The sequence below is a fragment of the Myotis nattereri genome (assembly GCF_964212035.1).
Source record: "Myotis nattereri genome assembly, chromosome: 8".
In the NCBI taxonomy this organism is placed as follows: Eukaryota; Metazoa; Chordata; class Mammalia; order Chiroptera; family Vespertilionidae; genus Myotis; species Myotis nattereri.
This window is the reverse complement of record NC_138083.1, coordinates 36,093,309-36,118,764: the sequence shown is the minus strand read 5'-3', so window position 1 is coordinate 36,118,764 and position 25,456 is coordinate 36,093,309. Positions and strand designations below refer to the sequence as shown.

At 45.6% G+C, this 25,456-nt stretch overlaps 1 protein-coding gene across 1 annotated transcript; it reads right to left on the bottom strand.

Moving 5' to 3' along the window:
* Positions 1–1,793: 1,793 nt before the first annotated feature.
* On the bottom strand, positions 1,794–24,070 carry DYNLRB1 (dynein light chain roadblock-type 1). Its single transcript, XM_081097016.1, has 4 exons — positions 23,493–24,070; positions 13,719–13,794; positions 7,408–7,575; positions 1,794–2,167 (listed from the first exon to the last, which is right to left on the bottom strand). Exons 1-4 carry the CDS (start codon positions 23,493–23,495, stop codon positions 2,124–2,126), a joined length of 291 nt encoding a protein of 96 aa, XP_080953142.1. The 5' UTR covers positions 23,496–24,070; the 3' UTR covers positions 1,794–2,123.
* Positions 24,071–25,456: the final 1,386 nt, after the last annotated feature.

Sequence of the window (25,456 nt, the reverse complement as noted above, 5' to 3'; positions counted from 1 at the left end):
CAAACTGGAAAGCATCCAAGGGGGCCTCCCATGTGTGAAATCCCACTCCCAAGGGACTGGGAGGTGGAGCATCTTTATGGTCATGAGCCACCTGTTTACCCCCAAGTCAGACTGAGCCTAAACTTTTCCCAGGACCTCAAGGGAGTTTTAGGATGGGGAATTTTAAGGCAAACAAGAGGGAGGGACTAAGGGAATAAGAGAGCCAGGTCCCCACCTCTTTCCCAAGGGACAGAGCCTTTCCCTCCTCTAGAGAGCTGACCTCCCTACCCCCCATCAGATCTTCTTCCTCATTCTTCTTCTAGGAGGAACTCAAGCCAGAAGGACTCGGGAATCTGACTTGGATCCCAACCACCCACAGCCTCTGACAATAAAGATACTGGTTGCTGAACCTCACTTTTAAACTGAACCTGATAAATTATGGATCCAGGGCCAATTTGCTCCAGTCCTGCAATCCCCCTCTTCAGGGTTGCCTCCTGAGTCCCTAGGGACAGCACACACATGCAGTGGTTTCCTAGGGAATGTTCTATTTGAAGATTTGGGGGAAATTATTTAAAAGGTTTATTTTTATATTAAGACAAACATGGATGTTTTATGGAACGGAAAACTCTTATGATCATTCATTAAAATAGGAGATTTGAAGAAATTTGCAGAGCCCTTACAGACTACATCCCTATGTTCCAAGGGTACATGTTTTACTTCCCTGATACTTTTTTTTTTAAAACTTCACTGAAAATTTAGAAAAGTATTTTGCTAGATGGAAGAACTCACACCATAGATGAGGTTACTTATGGGGAAAGGGAGGACAATGAAGGGGGGATTTCAAGGTTTGCACTAAACAGTTTTAAATCTTTCCCCTCTGTAACAAGAAACAAAAGACAAAAAGAAAAACCTAATAAAAATTAAATACATGTGGTTAAAATACCAGAGTGCTGCTGAGTAATGGGTGGCCTACAGAGTCAGAGTAGCTCCTTCTGGGACCCCCACGCATGAGTCTAAGGGAAAGTGGATATTTACTCAGGATGAGCTCACTCAGGTGAATGGGACCACCCAGGATTTCTTCGGAAGGCAGTTCAGAAAGAGCAGAACTTCTGGAGTCAAATACCTGTGTTCCTATCTGTGAGACCTTGGGCAAGGCATTCTCTAGACCCCAATTTCCTCATTTTTAAGATGGCTTTGATACCCTGTCTGTAGGGTATTGTGAGGATATGCGCCATGGTATGTAATACACCAGGTACATTCTGGGCACTCAACACATATTACTTCTTTCCTTTCCCCAGGGCAGTGTAACAGAAAAAAATCTTTCAAAACAATGGTGGGAGCCTGGCCAGAGCGGCTCATTTGGTTGAGTGTTGTCCCATGTACTGGAAGGTTGCTGGTTCAATTCCCAGTCAGGGCACATACCTGAGTTGTGGGTTTGAGCCCGTCAGGGAGCATCCATAAGGCAACCAATCAATGCTTCTCTCACATGACGTTTATTTCTTTCTCTCTCCCTTCCTTTCTCTGAGCATGCCCTCGGGTGAGGATTAAACAAACCAACCCCCAAAACATTGGTGGGAGTGATAAATGATACCAGGGACGGCTAGGGACAAGAGACCCAGAAACCAGGGTACCGATCATAAACCAGGCGCAGCTCAGCAAGCATGGCCACAGGTGCAGTAGGCAGCAGGCCCTCACGCTGCGAACACAGTCTGCTGGGAGGGCTGGAGCTGGCCCCAGGGCTCAGCCTTCAGACCACGTGATGACACAGGAAGAGGGCGGCCTTTCAACCTAGTGTTTAAAGACACACAACAGGGCAAGTTTCAGTTATTTTTAGTTAAAGAAAAGCAGCCTTTTCCAAGGGCAACAAAGTGAACCGAACGTCAGGAGGAAGCAGGGTGTGGGCCTCTCACAAGCTCTTGTTCCGAAACCTGGACTTGAGGGAAGAGCCCTCCTGGGAACTCCGGGGAACTGGCCAGCAGAGGGATGCCTTTGGGGGCGGGTGGAGCTGCAGCCCACACTGGTCACTGGATTGGTCTGCATGGGCTCTAAGGTGATTTCCACCTGCCAGTTGGTTGACATGATTAACACTATTATTCTTGGGGGGCATTAAATTAAGAAATGATGCGTGGAGCCAAGAGAGTGGCTTATTCAGTTGGATTCTGGATCACAATCAGGAAGTAGTCTTTATCTGCAAAAAGAGAAAAAAAACACAAATTACTAAATGTAAAATGTGAGAAAAACACACTAGAAAGGAAATAGGTAATTAAACCACCAACCATAAAAGGGAGTGGGTGAATACAAGCACCACTGCCCAGGCCACTTCCAGTTGCTGGGAGACAGAAGGTAAACTGGCAGGCCTCCTGTGCGGGCCTCAGCAGCGAGACCCAGCAGCGAGCTCTGCGGCACATGCTCTTTTCTAATCTTCCCAGTACCAACAGGGAGGTAGGACATCCTGTTTTCTGGGTACGGAAACTCAGGTTCCGAGAGCTTAAATAAATTGCCAGTGGTTCTCAAAATGGAGGGCATCTGAATGACCTGAGGGCTGGCTGGGCTTAAGACAAACACTGCCAAGCCCTACCCCAAGCTCTTTGGATTCAGTAGGTCTGGGGTAGAGCCCAAGGGTCTCTCTCTTTTTCTTTTTTTTTAAAAATATATTTTATTGATTTTTTACAGAGAGAAAGGGAGAGGAATAGAGAGTTAGAAACATCAATGAGAGAGAAACATCGATCAGCTGCCTCCTGCACACTCCCTACTGGGGATGTGCCCGCAACCCAGGTACATGCCCTTGACGGGAATCGAACCCGGGACCCTTCAGTCCGCAGGCCGATGCTCTATCCGCTGAGCCAAACCAGCCAGGGCAGAATCTCCTTTTTTTTTAGTTAATCCTCACCCGAGGATATTTTTTCCATTGATTTTCTGAAAGAGTGAAAGGGAAGGGGGAAGAGGGAAAGCGAGAAGCCATTATGTGAGAGAGACACATGGATTGGTTGCCTCCTGCATGCAACCCAACTGGGGCCAAGGATCAAACCTGCAACCCAGGTATATGCCTATGACGGGAAATCGAACCCATGACCCTTTGGTGCCTGGGCTAATGCTGTAACCACTGAGCAATGCTGTCCAGGTTTGAACTTGTATTTATTTTTAATGAGTTCCCAGGTGGTACTGAAGCTGCAGGTTCTGGGAGAACACTAGTTTAAGGTCACCCAGCAAATCAGTGTCAAAGATAGATACCAACTACAACCCCACTGCTCTTGGGTTAATCTGCCACAGGCTGGATGAGAAAACTTCAAAGGCACCGATCAAAGGGGGCCAAAGCTACATGGATTCCAGCTCTGGGGATCCCATCCAGTAATGAGGAATGTCCATCATGAAAGCATTGCAAGTTCAAGACCTCAGGGCTGAGTCTGACTGCTCCTCGTTTTATAGAAGAAATTGGAGAAGCAGTGTTTCAACTTTGCCCTGATTATCAGATCGTGAACATTTACCAAGGCTTCCATGTGGCCAGTCCTGGGCCAACCACTTCTTACAATGGCATCTCCATGAATCCTCAATCACTCTGAGGCAGGTACGTACTAGTGTTTTCTCACTTTATACTGAGGCTCAGAGAGTTACATATCTTGCTCGAGCCGAGGCAAAGATATGAGGTGTGGCGGCTGGATCTGACCGCCCTGCTGAACAGAAGTGAAATGGCAGGACCTCGGACACACGCGCTTTCTGTCTGCTGATTTCAGCCTAACGCTAGCTGTTTCCCATGACGGCTGGCTGATGGGACTGGGAAGAAGCAGATCTTATATGACTGATAGTTTCATGACTAAGCAATCTGTTTAAGTAAATAATCACTTACTAATAAAAATAATTAAAGCCACCGATAAAAGCGGACATAATTAGCAATACTAGTGTCTTTCTTTTTTTTTCTTCCAAAAAAAAAAATCAAGCTCTAATTCAATAATATCATTCCAAGTGTTTTGCAGGAAGCAGAGTTTTAAAGCTTGATTATGCTGTCAACTCAGCTTTACATCAGGGAGGTTAACAAGTGAAAACCAAGTCTGTCTGAAAACATCTCTTCATGTGGGCTATTCTGGGCCAGGATGGGGTGACATTTGGTACAAATGTGGAGATCCACACTGTCTGACGCCACCTGCTGCTATTTTTGGTCTCCTCAGTTTGATCCATGAGGAAGCTTAGGTGGGAGGAAAGGGACATGAACCTCCTTCCTGGGCAGGGCTGTGCTAGGTTGCTCCCACAATATGGGGTGCTAATTACAGTCCAGGAAGGACCCACCTCAAAAACACACAGCAGCCAGGCTGTTCTCTGCCGGGCGCTGCCCCCATGGGGCCTGTGCTCTGTGGCCATCCTAAGGCGATCCAGCCCTAATGCCTCAGAGGCTCTGCTGGCAGTGTATTTTTCTTGCCATATCAAAGTGGTTGTGTCAAGATGGCAAATCACTGGTTTTCATCCTAAATAACATGTCCAACCCCCACAGTGGGGTGTAGCAATGGAGGGAGGTTTAGGAAGTCTTTCATTTATTTATTCAATAAATATTTGTCAAATGTGTTCACAAGTTTCTGTACTCTTGAAACTGTCTAGTGGAGGAGACAGAATTAAAAATGCAGATAAGGAGGCTGGTTAGCCGAGTGGAAAGCAGTATCGCCAGCAGCAGGACGGCATGTGTGAGGGAGAGGCTCTTACAGGCAGCAGGGTGGCTGGAGAAGTGGTCAGGGTGTTCAGAAGGAACACTCACTGTGTCTAAGGCACCTGGAAAAGTCACACATCCCGCCAGGAAAACAAGGTGTGTGTGTGGGGGGGGCCATGAGGATGTGAGTGCTGGACAGACAGCGAGTGAGCAAGTGAGAGCGCATGCATGCCCTCCCTGCAGGCTCTTAATGTCACCAGGGCAAGGGTCTGGCCACTTCCTCCTCGCCTCCACTGACAAGGCTGAGGGGCTTCTGGGCCTGTGCACCCAAAGGAGAACCTCTAACTGGACTCAAGCACCAACTGCACCCCTGTCCTTTGAAAGTCTGAGGGTCCCTCAAGGGCAAGTTGGAGATGCCTTTGCTGTTGAGATGGGACAAATGGCCAGGAGCTTTCAGATAACTGCTGTTCCAGAGGAGACGTTCTTGAAGCTTTATGTCAAGAGACACGGTCCATGGGGCCTGATTTAGAGATTGCATAATCTGTCCCTGCTTCACACTGAGAGTCCCATGTACACTGCTCTGATGTGCAGGTCAGTAAAGGAACCATTCCTAGCCTAACTTTTAGGGAAGCAGAGTTATCTATAGTCGCACAGCAAGAATCTTGGGAGGGAGTCCATCTGCTTCTGAGCCTTTCTGCTCTACCCCCTGCCAACATACTCAACCAGATGGGGTGTCTCAGAGGGCCAGAGCAGTACAGCCCCTATGTGATACTTTCCAGATGTGAAAATAGAGGTTCAGGATGTTCTATGACTTGTTTAAGGTCACAATCATTAAGAGCTAAAGTTGGGAAAATGAACTCTGCCTGCTACAATCTGTTTTTCCTGACAGAATCAGAGACATCATCAGACAGTGATTGAATTGATCAACAGTGTACAGCACGTTATCCTATGTTCTTTTCTGGAACGACCTACTCTGTCCCCACCCCTCCAGGAAGTGTCCCAGGGAGACTGCGGGTTCCTGTGACTGGCTCTATGGTTCCCTCCTTCACATCCTTCCAAGCTGCCAGACTGGGCTGGAACAGGCCTGGGATCAGAACCAATATGGCTCTGCTGCTGGGAGTGTGTGACCCCCCTCTCCCCCCATCAAATCACCCCAGAATTCTATAGCCAGTCTCTCTGCCATCTGTCTGCCAAGCCCAGGGGCATTCAGTGTCTCTAGCCTCCATACTGCCTTCTTCACCTAGGTCCCAGGCACAATCACATCGCCTCCTGCTCACAGGGTCAAGTCTGCACAGTCAGTTCTGTGTTTGAGGCCTTTTCTAAACTGGATCAAACGTTTCACCTCGCACTCCTTCTGACATATATTCTGATGCCCTAGACCCGTGGTCGGCAAACCGCGGCTCGCGAGCCACATGCGGCTCTTTGGCCCCTTGAGTGTGGCTCTTCCATAAAATACCACATGTGGGCGCGACACATACAGTGCAATTGAAACTTCGTGGCCCATGCGCAGAAGTCGGTATTTTGTGGAAGAGCCGGTATTTTGTGGAAGAGCTACACTCAAGGGGCCAAAGAGCCACATGTGGCTCGCGAGCCACAGTTTGCCGACCACTGCTAGACAAACTTCTCTGCAGCTTACCTGCCTTTTCAGGTGCACAATTAACTCATGCACACAACTACACGGCTCAGAAAACAGGGAGAGCGAGAAGTAGCCATGCCAAAATAGTCCTGGCCCTAACCAGTTTGGCTCAGTGGTTAGAGTGTCGGCCCACCGACGGAAGGATTGGGGGTTCTATCTTGGTCAAGGGCACATACCTCAATTGCAGGCTCAATCCCTGGTGCAGGTCAAGGGCATGTGGGAGGCAGCCAATCAATATGTGTCTCTCATATTGATGTATCTCTCTGTCCCTCCCCTTCCCTTCTACTCTCTCTGAAAATCAATGGAAAGAGTATATTCAGGTGAGGATTCACAACAACAAAAAGTCCTGGAGAACCTGCCCACCATCCAGTCTGAATGCGGAGTGAGGTGAGGCAGGACAGGTGGCTCTGCTCTTCCCTCCTGTAGTCCCAGTCCCTGTGGGATCCTCCCAGGATGAGCATCTCATCACCCTGAGAACGATCCTATGACCTAAAGACAGATGTTTGTACCACTCAACCCCCAAATGCAAGCCAAGCACTTCATGTGAAATAAAAACAGCAATCGGTTCCAGTGTTGGAGGGAAAGCTGGCTGTATGAGGCCCAGAGAGACAGGACTATACTTTAGAAGTGGGCAACTGAACATTTTTTCAAAGATAAAATGACTATACAGTATTTTTGCCTTCTGCTTTGGTTAGGAATCACCAAATCTTTTCCCTTCAAGCCTAGGTTTCCTGCCCATCCACTTTGCTTACACTTTTCTATACCCTCAAGATTCAGCTGAATGTCCCCTCTTCTGGGAAGCCTCGGCTGACTGCCCCAAGCAGGCCTAGTCACACCCTCACTGTTCCTAAGCGCTCGAATATCTCCACATCAAGGGCGAGGGTTACACTGTGTCATGCTTACATGTCTATCTCCCCCATGAGACCAGGATTCCCCTCCAAGGCCCAGAACCCAGGAGAAGGTCTGACCCACAGTCACTGTAAATGAGTATTTGTCGGGGATGCCAGCCAGAGAATGGACAGACAGAGAGGCAATCAACTCTGTACCTTCAACTCCTCAGGCTTTTCTGTGGAGCCTGAGGAGACACCAATGTGCTAAGCCTTCCTGATAAGCAGTAGTGATAGCCTGATCCTAAGAGGGGACATGGAAGACCTCTTACCTGGTGCAACCATAATTTCATTTTTCTTAGAGCGAATTCGAAGGAAAGTGAGGTCATTCTGGGGGTCAATTTCACGCACGGTGCTCCGGGCCTTCAGGATGAAGTTGTGCATGAGGTTGGCATACTGTGTGGTGGTGGGGTTGTCCATGGTGCTCTTGATAGGAATGCCTGTGTGAGAGCAAACAGGGACTGAGCAGGATGTTGAGGCCTTTCTCCCAGCCCCCAACCCCACACCCCTAGTTCTAGAGTCCTGGGCTGGCAGTTAACAATCAATGCCACTATTTACTGAAAGCTTGGCAGGCTATAGTCCTGTCTCCGAGCACTTCACTGCTAGTCCCCAGAACTACTCTGAGGGTGGTGTCAGCATCTTCACTTGCCAATGAGGCAAAAAAACCTCTGAGCAGTAAGGTGACCTGCTCATGGTCACACAGCAGATAAGCGGGGGGCCGGGATTCGATTCAGGCCTGCTGGCTCCACTGCTGGGCTCCTTTCTTAGGGCTACCCTGTCTTGACTAGTTTCTGGCAATAGAGGAGACTATCATTCAGAACACTCAGGACCTGAACAAGGAGGACAGCAATTACATATCTTGAAACACAGATGAGTAGGAAGAAGAAAAAAGGCCAGTTTGGGCCAAGACATAACCATCAGTCGTGTGTTGTTCCTATGCCCACCAAGGGAGGCTTCTTGTCCACACTGTCTGTACACATGAAAATTAAAGCCCATTTCTCTGCTGCTTACACCCTTGTAACCAGCATTGTTACTGCTTTCAAAGAGCCCACAAAATGGCCATCCCACTGAATTCATCATGCCTCTACTGTTTGATACTAAGGTTGGGTTTTCTACTTAATTGCTGTTCAATGAACACCATTGTCCTTTAAGCCTCTTCTATTTTAAAGACTGCTTCCTTGTGATGAACTATTTCATGGATCTCCCTCACAGGACAGTGCCTATTGTCATGGAGGTGAGGTATGGGACTCAGTTTGAGTGACCTCAGGCCACAACTGGATCATCAGGTGCCTATGAATCACTGTCATGCCAACAGAAGGCTCCATCAATGAGGCTCCAGGTGTACATAGATGACAGATACTTGGATGAATATGGCACAAGTGGCTCCTCACACGTAAGTGGCTGGATTTGGGACCCAGGCCCCGCTAATCTGGTCCGCAATTGAGCAGTCTAAAGATCAGCCAAAGGCAGTTACCCTCAGGCCTACCCATGAGTGGCAAGAAACTGGCCCAACCTTGTCTTCTTAGGGCACAGGAACACAAGAGTAGGCAGAAAATGACATAGTGACAAGAGAAGCAGCTGAGTCAGTGAGGCTGTTTGAGCCAAATGAAGTCATAAGAACAAGTTGTAGTGATCACTTGCCTTTAAGAGACAAGACAACTAGGTTATCAGGGGTGCTGCTGGGCCCTGGCTGGCAACAAGGTGCCCACCAGGGCCTTGCTTGATATTGGACTTTTCTAAGAATCATAGTATGAGCAACTGCAGTGATGACTGAGTAGAAACTCTGAAATCTGATGACCTGAACTTATACCCCTGCTTTGCCCCTTCATGGCGATGTGGCCTTACACAAGTGATTTATTTTATTCTTTTTCCTCATCTGTAAAATGCCTGTGCTTCAAAGTGCTGCTGTGGGGATTAAATATGGTTTAAGAATGTTTAGCAAGAGTATCCTATATAATAAAAGCCCAGCGACCGAATGGCGAAATGACCAGAACGACCGGTCGACCAGTCACTATGATGCGCACTAATTACCAGGGGGCAGACACTCAACACAGGAGCTGCCCCCTGGTGGTCGGTGCGCTCCCATAGTGGGAGTGCCACCTGGCTGACCGGGATGAGCGGCACTCCCACAGCTGCCGATCCCCACAGGCCACACCCCCCCACCAGTGCATGAATCTGTGCACAGGGTCTTTAGTGTATGTAATAAATGTTGGTGGTTTGTTATCAATATCACCCACAATAAATCCCACCCCCAGGTAACTTGAGCAGCCAGTCTCAAGGCCTGGAAAAGTTTAGGTGATCAAACGTCTTGACCTTCTCTGTTATATACAAGGGCACCTTCTCTTAGGTTCCTCTGCCTGGAACTTCCCTTCCTTCGCCTATTCTCTCACAACTCCTACTGGTCCCTGAGGTCTCCACCTCATGGTGGCTCCACCCCCCCAGATATGGTCAATGCCCCATTCTACCATCCCAGCACCACACAATTTTCCTTCGGCGCAGTTAGTTGAGTTTGACATCACACCTTTATGTTCATCCCTAGTCAGGACAGGTCTGATTTTTTTGCCAGTGTCCTTAGAGACACTGCATTAAGCATTTATGGTTGCTGATAAATGAGAAGTCACAGGGCTACTTTCAGTAATTTAGAAATGCATTTGATTACATTCCTACCAAGTGAGAGGATGTGTAAAGGAGACAAGGATCTAACCACTTGTTGGCTCATTTTAAAAACCTAAGAAAACATGAAGGTGGTGGTGGGGCAGAACTGGGGAGAATTTCAAGTAAGGGAATCAGATCATAGAATGCCAGATTCATAGGATGCCAGAGCTGGGGCCACTTCAAAGATATGTCAATGATGAGGCCGCCTACCCCAAGCCACTGCCTTCACAAATAGAGACTTGCAGCCTGCAGAGCTGGCTGGTACGAGGGAGGCACAATTCTAAGCTGAGGCTTAGATCTGTCAGGTTGCATAGCCAGGTCCTTCCACCAAACCCAGCTCCATCAATCAATACCAACACCAACAAAATTTAACACAGTTATTAAGCACAAACTCAGGTGCTGGAGATACAGTAAGTGAGCACAGGAGATAAATCCCTGACCTCCTGGAGCTTACACATTGAGTCTTTTATTTTGCCCTGTGTAGGTAGATACAAAGGACAGCAGGGGAGCTGGAGAAGTAGAAATGGAACAGAATGTTCCTTAAGTTCTTGCTAAGTCTGCTTAAACTCACACTTTTATAATGAAACATCATTTGCATTTGCTCAAGACAGAAATGTCAAAATGCAGTGGTAGATGGTGGTAAGTGATTGAAACAAGGGTGTGTCATGAGTTCAGGAGCAAGAGCAATCATTCTGGGCTGGTGGTCAGGGAAGGCAGCCTGTAGGAAAAGGCAGCTGAGCTAAATCATCCTTAATTGAAAGCTTCCAAAGGACTTAAAGGCCCCATGAGCAGTGAGTTCTGGCCACCACAACCACAGCTGGGTGACCGTGGGCAGGTCTCCTCGCCTCTCTCAGGTCTTTTTTTTTTCTTTAATCCTCACACGAGGATATTTTTCCATTGATTTTTTTTTTTAGAGAGAGTGAGAAGGGGGGTGGGAGAAATAGCGATGTGAGAAAGACATCGATTGGTTGCCTCCCAATTGGTCCGTGGGCCGACGCTCTAATCACTGAGCGAAACCGGCTAGACCTGCTTCAGTTTTCTCATCTGAAAAAGGGGCAAACAACCCTGCCTTGCGGGGGTCACTGTGTGAAATGTAAATGAGAGATTGAAGAGTGAGTTCTATGAATGGGACATAAAAATAAACACACACAATAATTTTAACATTTACATGGCACTATATATCAGACACTACTCTAAAAGCTTCTCTTAGAGCAGTGGTTCTCAACCTTCTGGCCCTTTAAAACAGTTCCTCATGTTTTTACCCCCAACCATAAAATTATTTTTGTTGCTACTTCATAACTATAATGTTGCTACTGTTATGAATCGTAATGTAAATATCTGATATGCAGGATGGTCTTAGGCGACCCCTGTGAAAGGGTCGTTCGACCACCAAAGGGGTCTCGACCCACAGGTGGAGAACTGCTGTCTTAGAGGAAGGTAGTATGATTATATTTTACTGATGAGAAACTGAAAGAGAGAGGTTAAGTGACTTGTCCAAGATTTCACAGATGATAAGTAGGTAGAGTCAGGATTCACATACAGGTAGTCTGGTTCCCCATTCCATATTCTTCACCACTGTGCAATACTGCCACATTATTATACAAAAAGTGCTCAAAGTATCAAAAGGTAAGCAGCTGGCACTACACTTTCCCAATGAAAAAGCTCAGCTTTTGGGCAGTTTTAAGGCAGGAACGAAGGCTTATGGTTTGCAAATACTAGTGAAGGCCTCGGGGTCCCAGCTGAGGAGTCATCTTCTGAGGCTGTTCCCTCCCATTTGGGGTCAAAATGTCCAGGCCCAGTCCTGGCCAGTGTGGCTCAGTTGGCTGGAGTGCTGTACACCGAAAGGATGTGGGTTTGATGCTCAATCAGGGCATATACCAGCCGTGGGCAAACTACGGCCCGTGGGCTGGATCTGGCCTGTTTGAAATGAATAAAACTAAAAAAAAAAAAAAAAAAGACCGTACCCTTTTATGTAATGATGTTTACTTTGAATTTATATTAGTTCACACAAACGCTCCATCCATGCTTTTGTTCCGGCCCTCCGGTCCAGTTTAAGAACCCATTGTGGCCCTCGAGTCAAAAAGTTTGCCCACCCCTGGCATATACCCTGGTTGCAGATTAAATCCCTGGTTGAGCGCATGCAGGAGACCCTGTTTGATGTTTCACTCTCACGTCGATGTCTCTCTCTCTCTCTCTCTTTCTCCCTCTCCCTTTCTCTCTCTCTAAAATCAACGAAAGCATGTCCCTGGGAGGGGATTTAAAAAAAAAGTCCAGTCACAGAAGACAGTATCTCTCTGAGTGACATACAAACAGCCTTTCAGGTCTTGGAGCAACCACTCCACGTCGGGCAGTAGAGATCTGAAGAGAAGGGGAAGCCCCAGCCGCCAGCTGGTCAGTAGCAGACCTAACCCGGGACCTGCTTCGGCCTCCACAGAGTCCTGAGCGCTCCCAACCTGCTGCCTCCTTAGAATGCAATGACCACGTGGTCTAATCAGAACCTGACGAAGCTGGGGAGCATCCTCTGTCTAACTCTGGGCTGGCCATGGTCTAATGACTTGGAAAACAACATTCTACTGAGGACATGCCACCCCCACTTTGCCACCTGCCGTGACCTTCATTCTGCTCTACAGAGGCAGGCACTGTTGAGAATTCTGCCTTTCCAAACACGGCCCAGAATGACAATGCATACACACAGGGGCCCTCAAGGAACCTCAAATAAATCAGAGATAAATGAATACACTGAACTACAGAACTTGGGTGGCCCTGAGCTGTAGACCTACAGCCACTCTCTGGTCCTTCACAGGAAGTGAGAGGAAGAGTACAACTGCATTCAGACAGACTTGCAATGAAATCTTGGCTCTGGAACGACAGGCAAATCAACTGAATTTCTAGACTGTTTTTTCCATTGCAAAATGGAGGCAAAGGGGCTATTTTAAGGAAGAAATAAAACAGAATGTTTATAAAGCACCACAGAATAGGTAGGTGTGTAAGAAATTAATTAGTTTCCCTCTTTGCCATGTCTATAGCAGTTTGAGAAAATTAGTTATCTGTACTCTTCTAGTTGTGGAAATAATGTTCCAGGACAGAAGGGAAAAGCTATAGGCACAAAGAAGTTGACCAGAGTATTATCTAGCAAAAAATCAGAAACAATATAAATGGGGATGATTAATAAACATTGCACTGCCCAGCCAGTGTGGCTCAGTGGTTGAGGTGGCCAGTTTGATCCCCAGTTGGAGGCATGCAGGAAGCAGCCCATCAATGTTTCTCTCTCATCGATGTTTCTTTCCATCTCTTCCTTCCTCTCTCTCTAAATTGGTAAAATATGTATTAAAAATAATTGTACTGGCAGTTAAAATAATTTGTTTATGTAAAACATGAAGCAAAACAAACCTCATGAGTAAACATATGCAAAACAGTTAATAACTATAATTATAACCAAGAGAAAATGCACCTGAACAAGGGCTGAAAAAACATGGTATATTGAAAAGTATGACCTGTCAGGGCAGTAGGACTGAGTGAATTTTTCCTTTTTTAAAATTTAGAATTTCAATAATAGTGCTAGGACACTTGAGATGTTAAAAAAACAAAGGTGATGCCCTAGCTGGTTTGGCTCAGTGGATAGAGCGTTGGCCTGCAGACTGAAGGTTCCCAGGTTTGATTCCGGTCAAGGGCATGTGCCCGGGTTGTGGGCTTGATCCCCAGTGGGGGTGCGTGCAGGAGACAGCTGATCCATGATTCTCTCTCATCATTGATGTTTCTGTCTCTCTCTCCTTCTCCCTTTCTCTCTGAAATCAATAAAAATATTTATTTTTTTAAAAAGTAAAAATTCATGTACATGAAGGGGCTTAGTAAACAGCAAGTGTTATGCTGTGTTTGGGCTGTTTTGGGGGCCTGCCTTCGTGCTGGTCATGGTGGGAGCGGGGTGTACCTTCTGTGTTCACCACGATGATTCCCTGCACTCCCTTCTGGCTCTGAAGTCGCTTCAGTGTCTCCTCCACTTCTGCCTGCCAGATAGAACAAGACCAAGGTTAGGAAGGGCCAGGAAGGCTGGATTAATTCACTCATACCCTTGACAGATGAATCACACATTCATCTTCCAACAACAAACAAGTAACACCTGGGCACGTGGCACTTCCTCAAAGCTCCCAGGTCTGTTTAGAGTGGTGCCCAAGCCACTACCAGCACCTAAATCATCTACGCACACCCCCAGGATGGGGCAGGGCTCCTCTTGGCCCTTTGCCTACCAGGCACTATTATCACTCCTGTCTCAGCTATTTGGGAGCAGAATATAAATACCATTCCTAAGAGTATAGACACATCCATGACTCATGTATCTGGTATACCTAGGAGACAGGACGCTGATGCTCTGAAAAAACGCAAACAGTGGTGTCTAACAGGAAGGAGATACACTGCTATTTGTAGCCCAAACAGCACAACTGAAAACATTCCAAAGGAAACAAAATGACCCCATGAGGACAGACTCAGTGACTAATAACCTAGCATCTGAGACAGTGTGATGCATGGCTCATGGCCACAGGAAATGTGCGTCGGGTAGGGGTTCTTAAATCCTGATTCTCCAGAAACCAGTCAGGGGGGATATTCTGGCACATGGGATTTGTGAACAGAGGGGACAATCAGACATTTGGTTCCTCACCCTGCCATGCAAGGCATCCTCTATTATTATTTGCATCTTTTACCTTTTCCTCCACTCTCCACCTACATTACATACCCCCCTGTGTCCTAACAAGGCCTCTTCTCTGCTGAAATCTAACAAATTCTTCTAGACCACCTAAACCATTACATCCTCCAAAAAGCCTTTACTGATCCCCAACTCAGTGGAGTCTGCTACTTCTGACTCTGCAAACTCTTAAATTGTACCTCTCTGGTGATGCATTAGGTATTTTATTACTTAAGAGTCCCTAGAATGGTTTGCAGAATAGGGACTCAATAAACAACTGCTCAGCTAAAGTAGGTCTAACTCTTTCTGTGGATGGGAAACAGGCCTTGAAGTGTGTGTTTTCTGGAGGTCCCTTCCAGATAGGTCCAGGATCCAGCCAGAAGCTCCCCAAAAGCTGAGAGTTGGACCATGTTGGAAATAGAGGTTCCTTTCTCCAAAAGAGTGGTTCCCCACCCCCAGAAGCTAATGAGTTGGCCTGGGAGGGGAGTTTCTAAACATTGGATGGAAACAGCACAATGAATTATTGTCTTTCTAGTAGGCACAAGGCTAACAACAATCCAGTCACTGCCATCCACTCCCCTATGATGTAATACTCTCAAATGCTGGAGAGAAGGGCAAACAAATTCCTCCTACATAATGGCCAATAGTCTGTTGCCTCTAAAACCTGGAGCCTGTGTAAAAGGACAGGGCTACATGAGAGTACAGTACAGTGGGTCATGCACGTATGAGATCAACGTTCATTCAACAGACTGTCACTGAGCTCCTCCTATGCACTACTCCGGAGAAGGGGGTAAAGTACGATAGTAGTCAATACCACACAGTACTCAGTCTGACCTGGTAACCTTCCTGGAAATTAATTCTAAGGAATAATCCAGAAGAACACAGCAAGATGTTTGCTGCAGTGACATCAACATTAGCAAAAAAGCAGAAAGAGCCATGCCTGGTGTGGCTCAGTGGTCAAAGGCATGTACCTGGGTTGCCGGTTTGCTCTGAGCCCTGGGTCGGGGCATGTGCAGAAGGCCACCAGTAGATGTGGCTCTCTCACCTCAATGTTTCTATCTCTCTCCCTCTCCCCCACTCCCTTCCACTCTCTCTGAAAAGCAATGGAAAAAATGTCCTCATGTGAGGATTAACAAAACAAAAAAATATTTAAAAAACCCAGAAAGCTGGAAATACCCAATAATTAGGGACAAGACCAACTAAATTAAAAAACATCCATTCATAGGAAACATACACTTACCAAGAAAGGAAGGACATAAAAGTATACGATGACCTATTCAGTACCTGATGCAGGTCAGACACTGGGATGAGTATTTACAGACACATGACCTCTGACCCTTCCACAGTGAGCATGAGCTCCACTTCACAATGAAGAAACTGAAATTCAGAAAGAAGAGTTTTGCCCAAGGACACATAGGTCAAGAGAAGAGGTGAATATACCACTGACCACAACTGATGAGGACCTTGCCCTCAGGGAGCTCATATTCCGATAGAACTTTAAATAACAAGTGACCAAGATTCTGGCAGGGGTAGGGCAGGGGAGCCCGGGGATGCCACTCCGGCTGGTGTGGTCAGGAACACCTGAGGATGTAATCGTTAAGCCAAGAACTAAATGATGAGAAAGAAAAGCATTCCAGGCAACAGTATGAAAGCAAAGGCAGAGAAGTGGGAACAAACTTGGCATGGTCAAGCAATAGAGATGATCAGTATTGCCAAGTTTCTTTGCTAACCTGATAGGCAAAAATAAAATAATAGAAAGTCAACCTTTCTTTAATTTTTAAGAACAGGCATATAGATCAATGGAACAGAACAGAGACCTGAGAAACTGACCCAAGCCATTACGCTCAATTAATATTTGACAAAGGAGGCAAGAGCATACAATGGAGTCAAGACAGTCTCTTCAATAAATGGTGTTGGGAAAATTAGACAGATACAGGCAAAAAAGTGAAACTTGACCACCAACTTACACTATACACAAGAATAAACTCAAAATGTGTAAAAGACTTAAGTGTAAGTTGTGAAACCATAAAAATCCAGAAGAAACCATAGACTGCAAAATCTCAGACATCTCTCATAGCAATATGTTTACAGACACATCTCCCAGGGTTAAGGAAACTAAGGAGAAAATAAACAAATGGAATTACATCAAAATAAAAAGCTTCTGCACAGCAAAAGAAACCATCAACAAAACAAAAAGGGAGTCCACTGTATGGGAGAACATATTTGGCAATGATACATCTGATAAAGGGCTAATGCCCAAAATATATAAGGAACTCATACAACTTAACAAAAGGAAGACAAACAATCCAATTAAAAAATGGGCAAAGGATCTAAATGGGTACTTCTCCAAAGTGGACATACAGATGGCCAAGAGCAATATGAAAAAATGCTCAAAGTCACTGATCATCAGAGAGATGCAAATTAAAATGACAAAGAGGTATCACCTCACTCTTGTCAGAATGGCTATTATCAATAAATGACAAGTGCTGGGGGGCTGTGGAGAAAAGGGAACCCTAGTACACTGCTGGTGGGAATGCAGACTGGTGCAGCCATTATGGAAAACAGTATGGAGTTTCCACAAAAAATTAAATATGGAACTGCCATTTGACCCAGTGATCCCACTTCTAGGAATGTATCATAAGAGACTCAAAAAACCAATCAGAAAGAATGTGTACACCCCTATGTGCATAGCAGCACAATTTACCACAGCTAAGATCTGGAAACAGCCCAAGTGCCCACGAGCAGATGGGTGGATAAAAAAGCTGTGGTAGATTTATACCATGGAATACTATGCAACAGTAAAAAAAGAAAAATCTCTTACCCTTTGGAGGGACCTGGAGAGTATCATGCTAAGGGAAATAAGTCAGTCAGAGAAAGACAAGTATTACATGATCTCACTCATATGTGGAATCTAAGTAACAAAATAAACTGAAGAACTGAGTGGATCCAGAGACATGGAGTCATGGAACACAGTATGAAATCTTGGAGGGAAGGCAGGGGAGGGTGGGTAGGTGGGGAGTAATCAACCAAGAATACTGTATGCATATATGCATGGCCCTTGGCCACAGACAATGGGACAGTAAGGGCCTGGGTTGGGGGAAGGGGTGCTGGGGGCGGGCTGGAGAGGGTCAATGGAGGGAAATAAAGGGGACATATGTAATACTTTCAACAATAAAGAATTATTTTAAAAAATAATAAAAAATAAAGTAAAATAGAATACCTAAAAAAAAAAGAAAAGTTATCAGTGAAGTTAAAATGGAATCTTGATCAACCAAAGGACTTGTATGCATGCATAACCAATGGACACAGACAATAGTGGGGGGCAGGGAAGGTCTGTGTGTGGGGGTGGGGTGGGCTTGGAGAGGTCAATGGGGGAAAAAGGAGACATATGTAATACTTTCAACAATAGAATTAAAAAACAAAACCAAAAAACAACAAACTAAAAAAATGGAATTTCTTTTGAGTCTTTTGATTTTCAAAAACTCTTGTATGTTAGAAATAATACACTTTTGTGTATCATATAAATTACACTTCTCCCACTTTTTTCATTTAATCTTGTGATTTTTTTCAGTAATCAGAAGTTAAAAATTTTTATGTAGTCAAAATTTCCCCCCCTATAAGACTAGAGAATAGCTTCTCCAACCTGATCCCAACCAGTAGGGTGGAGCTAGGCTGGGTAAATGGGGGCCGTGAGGTCTAGAGAGGAGTCCATGAGGCATAGGGCAATAGCTACCTGTCAGGGCTCAGACAAACTGCTTAAAACAAACTTCAAATACTTCCCAATAGGCGCCAACAAAGAAAACAAATGTTGCCAAAAAATTAACATACCCCAATACGGACATTTGAAGATGGAAAAGGACAGTTCTAGTTAAGCATCCAAGTCATGCCAGCTCTGCCTCAAATTCAGTCTGCTATCCCTGGAGTGCTACCTACTGGTACCAGAAATATCTAAGTAGATATGCTGCCCCCCAGGGTGAACTCACAGAGAGAGCCCAACTGGTACCCTCAGCATTCGGGTTCTGCAATACTATCAACATGAGTGTCTGCATCAGGGAAAGGACAAAACTCCAGGTTTCTGTCCCAGGTGTGTGTTGCTGACAAATGGGAAAATAAGTAGCAGTAAAACTCCAGGATTATTTATTGGTTCAGCATAAGAGAAATAACTATCTGAAGCAAATAATTCACAAGGGAACTGTGATCAATTTAACTACTAACCATAAAAATTTGAAAAAATTTTTAATCTTCACCCAAGGACATGCTCAGAGAGAACAGAGAGGGAAAGAGAGGAGAGGAAAATGGAGGGAGAGAGAGGAGAGGAAAATGGGGGGAGAGAGTGAGAGCAAGAGAAACATCGATTGGTTGCCTTCCATACGCTCCCTGACCGGGATCAAACCTGCAACCCAGGTATGTACCCTGAACAGGAATTGAACCTGAAACCTTTTGGTTCACGGGACAATACTCAACCATTTGTGCCACTCTAGCTGGGCAAAAATTTCAATTTTTATAAAATCAAAATGAATCAAAAGGATAGAAAAACATCTGCATCAAGTATAATGGACAAAAGAGCAATTCCAAACATAACACAAGCCTGGCAGGTGTGGTTCAGTGGTTGAGCATGGACTCGTACACAGGAGGTTACCAGTTCGAATCCCAGTCAGGGCACATATCCAGGTCAGGTTACGTGTGGGAGGCAACCCATCTATGTTTCTCTCTCACATCAATGTTTCTCTCTCTCCCTTCTACTCTCTAAAATCAATAATTAAGTAAATAAATAAAAAACAAATAAGAGAAATTACAAGTACATAGAAAAATGTTCATTGTTCCCTATAAAAAAAGAAGTGAAGAATTATAGCAATGCTGAGGTAACTTTTTTCACTGTTTGCAATGTTATGGCAAAATTGGTACAAAAGCAATATGACCTTTTGGAAAAGCTACAGGATAACACTATTGCAACAACCATAAAGCGCTGGTCCTTTCACCTCAGAATTTCTTTTCCTAAGACTTTGCCTAAGGAAAGAATCTAATAATTAAAAAAATAAAAATAAAACAACATCTACACAATCATAGGCATTCATCACAGCATTATCTCTACTAATGAAGAACTAGATGCAACACAAGTGTACACCAGGGGAATGGTTTGGCAAATTATGGTACAGCTGTTTCACTGATTATTACACAGCACACAAATATTCATCACAAAGATGATGCAACAAGATTAAAACAAATGAAAAAGAAAAATTACTATATACACCTTGAAAAATATGCATATCTGAACAAGGAGGAAGGACAACATAGAGAAGAAAATAGTTGTGTGGTGGGAGTAAAACTGGTGAGAATTATAGATGACCATTGTTCTAAAGGGCAATTTGGCAGGTTCTACCAAAATGTAGAATATGCATGCCAGAAGTACCACTTGTAAGAATCTATGCTACATAAACACTACATAATGACTGCCATGAATGTAATAAAATAAAAAGGACAAGAATAGTTACAGCACACTGTCTGAGTGAAAAACTGTAAACCACCTAGATGTATATATAGCAATAGAATACTATACAAGAATGAAGTAGTCTTTTTCCTTTGGTCTTGTTGCTACAGAGAGAGCAAGGTGGGTCAGCAGCAGCTCTACAGGAGCCATCTGAGGAAATTCGGCCAGGTTCTCGTTCTTGCCACGTCTGCTCAAACCGCCACAGTCTGATGTGGAAATAGGGCCTCACCATGTGCCGCCAGACAAAGGTTTCATTAAGTTGGACTAAGTGAACTTCCATGAGTGGGTCATTCAAGACATCTACCTTATGACAGAACGCTATCTCTTTGTACATAAAATTAAAAAAAAAATCTTCAAAAAGAAAAAAAAAAGTAGATTTATATACTGATATAGAAAAGTGTTTAAATTTTTTAAAAAAATATTTTTATTATTGACTTTAGAGAGAGAAAGGGAGAGGGGGAGAAACATCGATGTGAGAGGGTAACATCTATCAGCTGTCATCTGCATGCCCCCTACTGGGGATTGAGCCTGCAACCTGGGCATATGCCCAGACTGGGAATCAAACCAGCAACCTTTCCATGCATAGGACCAGGCTTAACCAACTGAGCTACACTGGCAAGGGTGACATGAAAAAATGTTTGACTTTTTTTTTTTTAAATATATTTTATTGATTTTTTTTTACAGAGAGGAAGGGAGAAGGATAGAGAGTTAGAAACACTGATGAAAGAGAAACATCAATCAGCTGCCTCCTGCACGCGCACTACTGGGGATGTGCCCACAACCAAGGTGCATGCCCTTGACTGGAATTGAACCTGGGACCCTTCAGTCCGCAGGCCGACGCTCTATCCACTGAGCCAAACCGGTCAGGGCAATGTTTGACATTTTTAAGTGAACAGAGTAAGTTGCAGAATGAGATATGTATACATAGCCTAGAGTAAACTTGGTTATATAAGCATATATGTTCCAGTTTCATGTAATAAACAGCTTACATATATGTGTGCTTATGCACTAAACCAATCTGGAAGGAAACACACCCAACTGCCAACAGTTGATACCATAGGAAGTGAGATGGGCCTTCATGCACCTTCTACATTATACACTTTGGTACTGCTTGAATTTTCTAAATATATTTTGCTTTTATGAGTATAAACACACAACAGCATGATACAGGTTGCAGTAAGCTACAATTTATGTAAGAAAAAGAGGGGGCATATACAAGACACTAACGATCCTATCCAATAAAGAGGCAATATGCAAATTGACCATCACTCCAACACACAAGATGGCCACCCCCATGTGGACACAAAATGGCCAGAAGGGGAGGGCAGTTGTGGGCGGTCAGGCCATCAGGGGAGGGCATTTGGGAGGGACCAGGCCTGAAAGGGAGGGCAGCTGGTGGCAACCAGGCCAGCAGGGGAGTGGTTAGGGGGTGATCAGGCTGGCAGGCAGAAGCGGTTAGGGGCAATCAGGCAGGCAGGCAGGCGAGCGGTTGGGAGCCAGCAGTCCTGGATTGTGAGATCCGGGTGGGATCGAGCCTAAATGGGCAGTTGGACATCCCTCGAGGGGTCCCAGATTGGAGAGGGTGCAGGCTGGGGGTCAGGGTTAAATGGGAGATTTATTTTTCACTTCTATCTTTTCAGATTATTTTTTACTGTATGCAAGTATCTGTTAAAAAATTACTTTTTTGTTTAGTCTAAAAAGTGATATGAGCCTGGCCAGTGTGGCTCAGTGCTTGGGTGTGGGCCCATGCACCAGGAGGTTACTGGTTTGATTCCCTGTCAGGGGTTGCAGGCTTAATCCCCAGCAGGGGACATGCAGGAGGCAGCCAATCAATGATTTATCACTGATGTTTCTATTTCCGTCTCCCTCTCTGAAATCAATAAAAACATCTCTTTAAAAAAATTCTTTATAAAGTGATGTGATACTGATGTCCAGGCAGGAGTGTGCAGATTACTCCAGTGTAGGCGCCCAGGAGGCTGCAGACCGGGCCCCACAGTCAGTGTGGCACTAAGGCTCATGGGTTTTTTAAAAAAAAGTGATGTGAAAGATGAAGCTACATGTTTGAAACTTTATCACATTTTTTTTTTAGTGATGTTAAGAGATTCTTTATGGTGTAATAATAAATGAAAAAAAGCAGAGTCCATAATTGGACATTCAGTAGTAGCTAACCACATATAGCAAAAACTGAAGAAATAAACACCTGAAGTAATATGAAGTAAACATCTGAAATAATCATATAAGGGGTTGCTTCTAGGTCATGGCACTGTTTCTTTTTCAATTTTTCTTATAAGCTTTATTTATTTTTTTGTTAATCCTCACATGAGGATATTTTTCTACTGATTTTTAGGGCGAGGGAAAGGCAGAGAGAAACATTGAAACACGTTGATTGGTTGCCTCCTGGACCAGCCCTGACCAGGGCCAGGGCAGGGGCGGAGCCCGCACCCAAGGTAAGTGCCCTTGACCAGAATCGAACCGGGGACCCTTTGGTCCTCAGGCCAAACCGGCTAGGGTTAGGCTTTAAATTTTTAAGAGTTTTGAACAGTAATACATAGTCACATGGCTTAACATTTAAAAGGTCTTTTCAATTTTTGTTTTTGTTTTTTTACAAGTTGGATTAAAAACATGAAAAACAAACTTGTAAAGGCGCAAGGAGCCGAAACCGGTTTGGCTCAGTGGATAGAGTGTCGGCCTGCGGACTGAAAGGTCCCAGGTTCGATTCTGGTCAAGGGCATGTGCCTTGGTTGCAGGCACATACCCAGCGGGGCGTGTGCAGGAGGCAGCTGATCGATGTTTCTCTCTCATCGATGTTTCTAATTCTCTATCTCTCTCCCTTCCTCTCTGTAAAAAATCATTAAAAAAAAAAAGGCGCAGGAGCCCAGTTCCAGCCAGCAAGGCAGGGATCCCCAAGAGTGGTCCCGCCCGTTTCTGATTCCTGCATCAAGTCCCAGCGACGCGAAAGAACCACACGGATAGAAAGGCAGGAGTCAAGTTTCAAGGGTTCAAATCCAACTCCGCCATTTCCTGAGAGAAGGCACTAGGCTTCTCCAGGCTTTAGATTTCTAGTGTGTAAAATGGGGATCATGGTCTTCCCCAGGCTTCAGATCTCTAGTGTGTAAAGTGGGGATCATGGTCGTACCCATTTCACAGAGACGTGGTGAGGACAAAAACCAAACTACGTACAGCGCTTATTAGTGCCTGTCATCAATGAAGCTTCCGGGAACGTTCTCGTTGCTACACTCGCGCGACAAGGCCCAGGATGCTAGGACGCAGGGGCCTGTGGTCCGACTCCGTCAGACCCTAGCCAAGGCCCGACCTCCAGCTTCCGGTCAAGGGGACCGGGATCCCCTGCCCCCTCCGGGGTCCCCTCCGTCAGGGACTGGAGGCCCACGCCTCTAGCGTTCCGCACTCCAAACCCGCGGATTCCCTGCCCGGCGCTCTGAGGCGCCCCCGGAGGGTCTAAAGCCAGGTGCAAGGTGTGGGGCGGCATCGCTCGGCCATCTTCCGGCTGCCAGCCATCAGTCTACACGAACACTCACCATTTTGGACGGATCGGGTAGCTTCGCGTCGTCAACACTGCCCAGGCCCGCTGCCTTTCTGCGCCTGCGCAGATCACCAAGTCAAGACAGACAGCTTTAGTGACCAATCAGGAGTCAGCGTGAGGGGGCAGGCAGATCTTTGGTTTCCCAGGGCTCGTGGGAATTTGCCCTGCGCCGTTCGAAAAGGAAGAGCGAAGGAGCCCTTCAGCTACGGAAAATTCCCCACTCCCGTTGTGCCCTAAAGATGCTGGTTTGCAGTGTCGGAAGAGGCTTTCAACTCTCAACCGAAGTCTGAACTGGCTTTGAAAGCCCCGAGTGGAGGGTGGTGGGCGATTATGAAGGCGAGGAAGGAAGTCGCTGAGAGGCCCCCCACCCCCTCTGCGTCCCTGTTGAGGCAAAGTGAGGCGCGGAGCCCAAATGCGCCGAAGATGCGGGAAAGTCCAGCGCGACCTCCTGGGAATGTTACGTGCGGGCTCAGATAGGAAATGGGTAGGGCTAGCCTGGGAGTCGGCCGTCGGAGGACTCCGAGCTCAACCCCACCCGTGTTACCTTGAAGAAGCCACTTCACATCTGTGCTCGCTACCTCCCCCTCCTCACCTTTAAAAGGGGCCCCCTTCTTTCGAAAGCCCTATGTTGTCCTTTTCCCACTCTTGAGCCATCTACTCTCAAAGACCACAAAGGTTTCTGGATTTTCTAGTAGGAAATAAATTGCCATTTAGTGAACCTGGTGTCTCGTTACTGGCCCGTGCTAGCTCCAGGAGCCTCAGCATCCCTTTTTACAAATGCTTTTTCTTGAGGCACTGGAGCTTGCTAAATTCAACACAGATGCGCTAACTCCAATTTTTTAATTCTACTTTAGCCTCTCTTAACTGGGGAAGGTTTTGGTGCTCCTTCCAGGGGTGTCTGTACTACAGTTAAAAGGACTGGATAGTGACGACAGTAAGGCAACCTGGCAGACACCAACTGAGGATCAAGGTTAACATTACTGCTAACGAGATATAGATTGATGTGTACCCCCGTTATCAGGCACTAAGGGCATATCATTTCTGTAGTATTCTTCACAAAAATCTATGGTCTTAACTATGGAGAAAACATTAAACCAAATTTGAGGGACATTATATAAAGAATCTGACAGTACTCTTCAAAAAATGTCAAGGTCATGAAAAAAGAATGAAGGCACAGATTGGAGGATATTGAGAAAAATGTCATTGGTGGAAAAATTGGTGAAATCTGATTAAGGCTGTAGTTTAGTGTCAAGTCATTAGTTTTGATAACTGTTCCAAGTTATACAGGATGTTAACATTCGGAAAAGCTGTGTGAAGTGTGAGCAGTAACTCCGTATCACGTGCAACAGTTCTGTTCTCTGTAAGGGCTGCAGACTGGATCTCAAAACATCCCAGAAAATAAGCACACAAGGGTTCATCACCATCTTACTTATATGGAGAACCAGGCTAAGGGGTGAAGGGATTTAACAAGATCACAATCACAGAAGCAAAACAGAAACTGGCCAATCGTTCATAGGACTGGAGCCAGAATGAGAGGGGAGGAGGAGTTAAAGGTAGTTGTTGGCGCTGAGTGGCAGGCTTAGGAGTTTTGGAGTTTATTCTGTGGTCATGGAGGAATCACTAAGATTTTAAGCACGGAAGAAGCACGAGAGTGAGGTCTCCCACAGACCATTTTCAGGCAGCACAAGAGGGACTGGAAGGGAGAATGGAAGCAATGACAGGTTTCTACACTCAACCAGGGTAGGAGTAAAGATGTGGGCTGTGGCAATGGAGGCAGCTCTGAGAGAAATTATTCAAGTTTTAGAGATGGATTTGATAGGATTTGGAAACCAATTAGATGGAACAGCTGAATAAGTTACAGAAGACTCCAAAAATTGCAGTTTGTGAGTAGCAATAGAGCAAAACATTTAACCCTGCAATCTTTGGAGTCAGTTCTGGATTCCAGTTTGCCTTCTTGCC

Coding starts and splice junctions, on each gene's coding strand:
- DYNLRB1 (XM_081097016.1), bottom strand. Junction 7,576..13,718: donor CATCGTGGTGAACACAGAAG/GTACACCCCGCT, acceptor GCTCTCACACAG/GCATTCCTATCAAGAGCACC. Junction 2,168..7,407: donor TGAAATTATGGTTGCACCAG/GTAAGAGGTCTT, acceptor CTCTTTTTGCAG/ATAAAGACTACTTCCTGATT.